This window comes from Porites lutea, chromosome 1, assembly GCF_958299795.1.
Source record: "Porites lutea chromosome 1, jaPorLute2.1, whole genome shotgun sequence".
Taxonomy (NCBI): domain Eukaryota; kingdom Metazoa; phylum Cnidaria; class Anthozoa; order Scleractinia; family Poritidae; genus Porites; species Porites lutea.
The window spans coordinates 21049582-21058797 of NC_133201.1; the positions used below are offsets into that span (position 1 = coordinate 21049582).

The 9216-nt window shown below is 37.7% G+C and overlaps 1 protein-coding gene across 1 annotated transcript; it reads right to left on the minus strand.

The window, feature by feature from the left end:
* Positions 1–795: 795 nt before the first annotated feature.
* On the minus strand, positions 796–2182 carry LOC140936128 (beta-1,3-galactosyltransferase 5-like). Its single transcript, XM_073385650.1, has one exon. It carries the CDS (start codon positions 2043–2045, stop codon positions 999–1001), a length of 1047 nt encoding a protein of 348 aa, XP_073241751.1. The 5' UTR covers positions 2046–2182; the 3' UTR covers positions 796–998.
* Positions 2183–9216: the final 7034 nt, after the last annotated feature.

Here is a 9216-nt window from a genome sequence, read left to right on the forward strand (position 1 = left end):
GTTTAGGCAATAAGGGAGCTTCTCGACAACCCTTCTTTCCGTCTTTCTCTTTTTTCCTCTTGATGTTTTTGTAAGTGGAAAGTTCTTGGTGTTGCGGACGAGTGCGATCATCAAATGGCGTGATACAAATGATACAAAAGACACTGAACGATACCCAATTTTTAATTTTTAACTTTTTGTTGATTTTGTAATTTTTCTAGTTATTTTTTTTTTGTTGTTGTTTAAATTATTTTTTATTGTTTTATTTCTTAATGTAAACTAGGGAGCAACACTATGCAAACTGTCGCCGTAAAACTTGTTTATTCTCCTACGCGTTTCTTCTAACTAACGTAGACGTTTTCAGGGCGTTTCACTTTGAAACATTTAACGCCTGCTTTTAAACCATAACTTATTACTTAAAATAATGATGTTCGTAAACACTGAAGAGTTTGGCCGGATTTACGAAAGGGGACAGGGGCAGTTTTTTACAGCGACGGTTTGTAGAGTGCTGCTCACTTGTTTAGTTTATAAAAATAGTAATTGTTAGTAGCAAAGACTCCCTCATCCTCATCAATCACGCCTCTGCAGTAAATCACAATATGACACCGACACCCCGTAACTTTGAAACGCGCGCCATGTTGAATTGCCGTTGCTACGGGCGACATTCACATTAAAACGAGTCCAGGAACAGAAATAAGAGGCGAACATGACGTGAGCCATTTAGAGCAGACTTGCATCGTTCTAAACCTTTTATTTCACTGGTCCCCTTTAATCTCGTTTTCCCAGCTAATCAAAAACAATCTTTCAAATAAGTGCGGGATCGCCCACCAAAAATCCATTCTAGGTAAAACATGCTCGTATAAATATTACAGTTTAGGTCTTATTTAGGACTTGTCTTATTTTTATTGCTTAATTTTTTTTTTCGCGTGTAAGTGGCCCTGATGTAAATGATAGAAACTGAATAGTACAAGTATTACAATAACATCGATGCGTTTAAATGCTTCACTTGTTTTTTCTCATTATATGGCTGTGTCGTATGACTGTGAAGCTTTGCCAGTTCGGTTTTTCATTCTCTCTTTCACTGCCTCGTCAAATAGTTTCTTTCTACAGTAATAGTTCAATCCTCCATGAACGGAAAAAGTTCCTTCAAAATGTTCACACGATCTAATTCGAAACCCTGGATGGTGCAGAGGAACAGGTCCTCCTATCTTCTCTATCAATATTCCTACATAAACATCTTCATTTTGAAAGGTCTTTTTGACGTCGAGTAATTCTACCAACTTTAAGACCAGATCAGATGATAACACATACGCTGGTCCGTTGCAGAACGGCGGATAAAGGCTTTTATCGTATTTCTCCAAGGATACTCCATTCTTTCCCGACCGAGGTACCACAGAACGGTAGTGACAACGTCCCATGTAAAGGTTTCTCTGACGTGTATCGGGTTTCTGCAGATATTCCACCAGGTTAAAAGGATTGATGAAGACATCATCATCTGTCTTGAGCAGGAATTGAAAATCACAGTATTTTGCCGCCCACTCTAGACCCATCTGTGTCTTTAATGTTAAGTTGTAGTAATGTTCATTTTGAGATCCTCGAATGATATCCTTGTAAGTTGCTCCTTCAGCTTCTAAGTATTTATTTTGGGTCCTGTTGTTTGCGGCTTGACCGAGAAGAAACACCGTCTTCCAGCTTGGTGAGACTGATGGATCGGTCCCCCACGTCCTCCGAATTAATGTTCTTCTGTCCATATTACCAGGGGCAGTAAATACTACAATCAAAAGGAATACACTTTGAGTGCAACGAGTTCGTGTTATCAGATATGACCGGTGTGGAACAGATTCTTGTCCGATATAATTTGCAGACAGTTTCAAAGGTTCAGGTAGCCCTACGTTAGAATTTATTGCACGTCTGTTTTTTTTTATCCTGTTAGGGTCAACGATGTAGTAGATAATGTAGCAGAAGACCCACCCGGATAAAATAATGCCCATCCACAGTAAAAGGTGACGGTTAGCTTTCTTTGATAATGAAACCACGCTTTTTGCAAGAGTAGATCCTAGTTTCATCTTGTTTTGAGTCGGCGTATAATGTCATGATATTCTTTAAACTCTATTTTACAGCTTTCAGTTGTGACATCAGCTGCCGTCTTAAACTGAGTTGCCAGTTTCAAGGCGCGAGTCTACACCAAAAGCCAACTTACGGTCGTCCCTGTAAAAAAAAAATACAAAATGAATAAAAAGAATGAAGTTTTGTTCTTCCCCATGAGCAAACTATATCCCTGCACCGGCGTACCTTTCATCTTTTGTACGGTCCGTTTTTAGAGAGGCTAAGCAGCAGGTTTACGTCAAACGGCAAAAGCGAATGTGTACCACGTGACCAAGTTTCCGCTTTGCTTGTCACCTACTGTTCATTACTTCTACACATAAATAAGTAATTTCACGCAATTTTTTATGCATATGAATTTTCTGAGCTGTTTTTATCTGCTCATTTTCTATTTTCGGAAATTCTCAACTTGAATCTGATGTTTGCCGTATATGTGGTGAGTGATAAGCCTGGTTATCAGGATTAAAATATATGTGACGGAAGTTCAGCGCTAAGCCCATGTATATATGCAGACTGCTGTCAGGTGTGAGTCATTATGCGATCCTAGCCAGCTGATGCGTTGAACACGATTGTAAGCGTTTCTTGTCCCATCCCTCCTTCCCTGAGGGTATCGCGCGGTGGTCTAGGTAATAAAAACCCAGAGAACCCCACAGAGAGCTGTGTATTTATAGCTTAAATTCTCTTTTAAGCAATTTGCCACTTAAAGAATTACAAGGGAAATGGAACCGAAATGTGTCTCACAATTCTTTCCAGGATCATTACCAGGAATATGCAAGTTAGTTATTAGAGAGTTTTAGATCCGAGTTTACTGCGAACCTCTAACTGCTGGACGTCACGTGACAAGTCTTTCGCGTCGCGTTTGAGATTTACTACATGTGTTTTCAACGTGAGGAGGTAGGTTTTCACGTATGTCATTTACCTGAAAGCTTTTAGCGTATAATTCTTGTTTTATCCCACGTAATGATACAAACATCTTGTGGAACAAGTCTTAATCCATTAACAGAGGTACAAATTCGGGCGAAATGCTAAATTTGATAAATTCTATTGGATCTTGAAAACAAGTGCCATTCATGGCTGCTGATTTAAAAATATGGCGGCCAGAATCTAATCCACTGCCAATCTAAATCGAAATATGTTTAAACGTCGAACCGCAAACGGGTAACCGCTAACCGCGGTTAGAGGTTCGCAGTTAACTTTGATTTAAAACTTTCTTGAGATAAATATTAGCGATAAAAAATCACGACGTTTCGACCTCTCCGAGGTCATTTTCAAGTGTATAAAAGTTCTCTAAATTAGCATAAATAAGTTTAAAACAAGTTATAATAGATAAAAATGTGGTGAACGCTAAAATGTGATAAAATATGTAAAAATGTAAAAAGTGCTTAAAAATATTTATAAAGTCAAAAAACAATGGAAATAAAACAATGTTAACAAGAACTACTCTAAACAAATAATTTGGCGCGAATTGAATCGTACTGTTTGTTAAGCGTCGGTTAAACAAACCCACATTTTAGCGTTCACCACATTTTTATCTATTATAACTTGTTTTTAACTTATTTATGCTAATTTAGAGAACTTTTATACACTTGAAAATGACCTCGGAGAGGTCGAAACGTCGTGATTTTTTATCGCTAATATTTATCTCAAAATCGATTTCTAAGAAACTACTTATTAAAACCTTCTATTGATTTTTTTTTCTAATTCCTTTGCAACAGTCCCACAAGTCTTTGGGAGAGTTAACTCGTGCCAGTTTCTCTCTCGTATCTAACGTGGCGATAGGGAACTATGCTTGTAGTTACATAGTACAGTGTTTGAGCTCTTTCTAGTTGAAGGGCATTAGATAAAGCATTAAAATAGCGCTAAATGGGGCTATTTGAAGGGGCAGTCTGGTTAAAAGCATTATTCTTCGTTGATTTCCACACTAATAATTTTTCGGGAATTTTGGATGATTTTTCGAATGCCTTTAATTTTCAACAATTAAGGGGGGGATTTTTCAGATTTGGGAATAATTGGAAAATATTGGATTTGAGGGTTGTTGAAAATTAAAATATGAAGTGAATAATTAGTAGACAGTAACCAGATAGTCCACCACCACAACAAGGTGTCTCTGATCCTATAAGTTGACTAACTGGTTTAACTGGTTTATGTGCATATCTTTTCTACCCTAGTTTATTCCTTCCCAAAACAACATCTATTCTCCCAAAAAAACAACCGTAATGCCACCTTAACTGCAAGCTCCTGCAGTCATATTTAAACATGCCGTGCGAGTTTCATTATCTTGCTGCTTCAAGCACGCTCCGACAGTCACAAAACCCAATGGTTAATTTAAATAATTTATTGAATAAAAAACTCAGTACAGTTCAGTAAAGTAAAACCCCGCTTTGCGGACACCCGCTTAGTACGGACGCTGCAAGATTAAGGACAATTTGCTTTGTGCCTGGGAAAGAATGCCCTTATATTTTCTCTGACTTCAACCCACTTAATACGGATACTCCGTTAATATGGACACTTTCTGTAAGCTTCTTTAGTAAAATCCAACTAGTGGTCTATTATCAATGCTGCGCTCTGATTGGTTGAGCTACTACTGGACTATATGTTATAGCCCACTAGTAGCAAAAGCGCCCGCTTTTTGGTGACAAAAAAGGATTAAAGTCCAGCTTTAACTAGCTAAACTTTTTTTATTTTCGATATTTTTGACCAACTAGTTGAATTCTACTAAAACTATTATTCCTGTCGCCCTCATGGCCTCTGAGTCAATAGCCCATTCGGCCGAACTGTACCGCCACCGAAATGATCCCCACCATCCAAATGATCTCCGCCACCGAAATGACCCCCGATCACAACCGAAATGATCCCCACCACCGAAGTGATACCTATTCGCAATCGGAATGATCCCGTCATAAATTTTCGGAACCTTGGCTTAAATGGACTTGGGACTTTGCTGTCTACTCTAAATTCTTCGTTTATTCATGCAAACACGATTCTAAACAGAGGAAAATAGAGAAAGCAATTAGACTGATAACAGTTCTATACCGACAACATTCGGCAATTTGAGTTTGCTTAAGAAACACGTCTGATTCACTTATAATATTTATGCAGGATAATCTCAGAGAAGTTTTTCTATTCACAATTTTTTCAAAGTAATAAATCTAGACTGCGTAAAATCATTTCGTACGCCAAAGACGATCTTTGCACACATAAGATGATAACACGTGCAAAGTCATGCCGAACAATGTATCAATGAAAAGCGTAAAAAAACATACCTCTGTTTGCTCTTCTTCTCCTGATCCACTTGTTATGATAGCAAAGGCAGCCAGCAGCAAGAAAAATAATTGTGACTAACAGAAGGATGTTACTAAAACGGGGAGCGGGGAGCGGGGAGCGGGGAAGGGAAGTCTGGGAACGAGTTGTCAAGTTGTCAAACAAAAATCCAAAATGGCGATCCAAAAAACGAGAGAGAGAAAGAAGAAGACAAAGAAAGGAATTCGTGCCTTGGTTGAAATCAGGTGGGGACGAAATTGCAAGTCAGACTCCCATCTTACGTTTACGTTTTGAGCAGGTGGTATGTTTTTTCGATATTCAACCTGTTTCATTTACAATATGATAAGGTCTTAGGTCTTAGTTTTCGAGACACCTGGCACACTCACATTACTCCTGGATTACTCCGTTTACTTTAGACCGTCGCTTAATCCTGCCTGTTTACCCCCCTGAATGTTCTTTTTCCCACTCAGACAAACTCTTGGAGAGTAAAGGTTTTATCCAAGCCCATTCTATGCCCTGTTTTGAGAATGCTTGGTAAATAACTCGCAGGCATTGTAATGAGAAATAGACGTGGAATTTATTAATGCATGTACATATAGTGTTCTCGCGTTCTTTGCTTGAGTCAAACTTTGTACAGCTATTAGTATTTAAAACTAACGGCTAAAACTTGTTTTTTTTTACCATTTTTTTTTTATAACTGGGAAAGCTTGTTGTTGTTGTTAGTGTTATATTAAAGTCATTGAGTGATGAGTTATGAATCGTTTAAGGTCAGGGTTTGGCATTGAAAGCAGGGTTAAGCACTGACTTCAATAAGGTGGTGGTCAAAACACTGACCCCCATTCCATGCACTACCCCCAATGACTACCCTAAAATGGACTATGCCATTTACTATTTACTGTATGTACCAGTATTTGTTTAAAGCAGATAGTAGCAGTTAATCCGAGATATTCGAAGTTTTTCACTTGACTCATGACTCATCGACTCAATTATTTAATTGCCTCTATAATTTCAACTCCTTGACCCATAACGTGGCCTAATTTTAAACCGGCATTTTCTTGGCCTTTACTAGAAACGCCAAAGCTCATTAAGTGCATGTTTTTTTCTAATATAAACACAACAAATTGTACTGTCAGTCCTCTACCATACCCCCTCCTGAATGCTTAGGCCAATATTACATGGCACAAGGCTAAAGAGAGTGAGAGACATACTAGAAATGCCGCACTGACTACTGCCAACATATAGCATGATTTGTACCAATACCTTTTTGTGCCAAGGAAGTGGTACATTCATGGTTGTCTTGTTGTAGTCCTCTAAGGAGAGGGAGGCTGAATAGAGGATTTACAGTAAAAGGTCTAAAGGGAATTTGTGCCACTTCACTCTCTATGGAGATGAAAGGGTTTGAGGCAATTATTCAGTTTTCCCCTTATAACCTAGTTATGGTCAAAAGATACAAATATCAAAATCAATTTGAAATGTCATTCTGAATATAAAATGGGTGTAAAAGCAAATTCTTATCATTTTTTAAAGATACTCCTTTGTTGTGAAGGATTTTAGTAGAGATCTTTGTTCAGAAGGCGGATAGGGCTATCCACTGGATAAATCACTATTCAGTGGATAACGCAATTAGTTTTTTAATACTTATCCATTGGATAGCGATTTATCCGGTGGATAGCACTATCCAACTTTTGAACAACCAGGGCCTGATGTCTATCACAATTTGCTGGCATAGGGTTCTATTATCAACCCGTTATCGCTTGATATAAAGAAATGAACTGGCCCCCTTTTTGCTAAAGAGTAATGTATATGAAGGGAACTATACAATATCATAAAAGTATTTAGGCCGCCACTTACGAATTTAAACTGTTTCAGACATGTTAGTTTATACTTAACCCATTTGGTTAACTCAACATAATGATCCTAGTCATACCTACTCGTACCTTAACCCTCTAAGCTTCATTATCCACATACAAATAACATTGTCCACACTTATCTCTTTACATTTCCTTAAAGATTTAGATGACAGAATTTGGTTGAAGATTGAAGCATTTTCCCTTTGGTGATTATTTCATTACTTGTCATAAACATTCCTCTGGATAATGTATTGATATTGTTTCAAGAAAATTGATATCGGTTGATCATGGGACTTGAAGAGTTAAATTTTCAACCTCATCTAAGGCAATAACATGGTGCAATCTGCATAAGCAATAAGCATATCCCATTTCTTTCGGCTGATTTTAAAACTTAGCCTTCGACTCTTTCATTCTAAAGTAAATTAAGAAAATGTGATGATCTTATAATGTAAACTACACTCACAAAACGTGTTGAAAAGCACTGTATACAATAGTGAATATGCATCACTAAAACCAAGCACAACTAAATCATGATTATTTTCACGGCACCTTCATTTTTTTGGTTTCTCTTTTTTCCTTAATCTGTGCCAGTACATGCCGAATTCTGTATTATTTGGCATGCTTGACACTAATACTATACTTGACTTTAATATAACACTAACAACGACAACAAGCTTTCCCAGTTACAAAAAAAATTGTAAAAAACAAGTTTTAGCCGTTAGTTTTAAATACTAATAGCTGTACAAAATTTGACTCAAGCACAGAACGCGAGAACACTATATGTACATGCATTAAGGTGACTCGACCCATTTTTTTTTTTTTTTGGAGGGGGGGGGTACCATCCTACTTTGAAGCTCTATGGTATCCCCACCTTTACTTTTATCGTAAGTCTAACACATAGAATGGATAACATATAGATCAATCTACAGTATAACATAAAATTTTTGGCGATCGGAGAAAATGTCACGTGGTTATAATGCCACGCCCCTTTGAGGTCTGAGTCGAAAATCTGCTGTTGCCGGCATTTTTTCGTGAAAATCTCTCGGCTACACATAGTGCGCATTAGTGCGCTGAACAGAGTTTCACCAAAATCGCAAAGACCCAATTCGAGAAATTCAGCGGTTTCCAAATTTAGGTCATAATTTATAAGAAAATGATAAGCAGACTTTACAAGGATTATATCTAATAAACTACGAGATTCATCTCTTTATTTTGGGCATCGTTATAACAGATGGGTCCTTGCAAGTCAGCAAAACAATTTAGGGCCTTGTAAATGCGCCCGATTTCGAGCAAAGCAAACATATAGAAATTATAGTTTTCGCTATTTGTTGACATTTGTCAGCGTTTAAGAGTCAATCTCACGAAAAAATCATTTTCTCAAAAATTTGTAGTTTTTTTTCCTTCAAATTTTTTCAGGGCCACAATTGATTATAACTAACTACCCGGACTCTGAATTTCATGGTCATTGAAAAACTGTCACATTATCTTCTATAAGCCCAAACTTGAGTAAACATTGAAGATTTTTAGCGTTTTGGCTGAGTTTGTGCTTTGGGAGTTGTCTATTGTTCTAGTCTGTCATGATACAGCATTCTTGTTCAGCACGCGTGCAATGACCGCGCTTGGCTGCCTTCCGAATGCTCACCTACAATGAGGGACAAAAGTGTTGACACAGTTCCGTAAAATGGCCCCTTTTTGCATAGTGGATATACTTATCCCCTTCCCCTGTCTACCCCAACCCCTTGCCCCCAAAATCAATGTTGAATTTTGGACCCTCAAGTCTTTTTTTTACTTCAGACAACATTGATTCGGGGGGTGAGGGGATTTACGGCGTTTAAAAAGAATGAAATAATAAATGAATGAAATGTTTGTTAAAAGCACCCGTTTTAAACAACTGTGTCAACTACTTTTGTCCCTGATTGTCTGAAATATGTATCTGTGTTTTCCGGCTAGATTTTTGACGCTGCTGAATTTTTGTGCGATGACGTTACTCTATGGGCCAAATTGTTTGTTTTTAAATATCAGT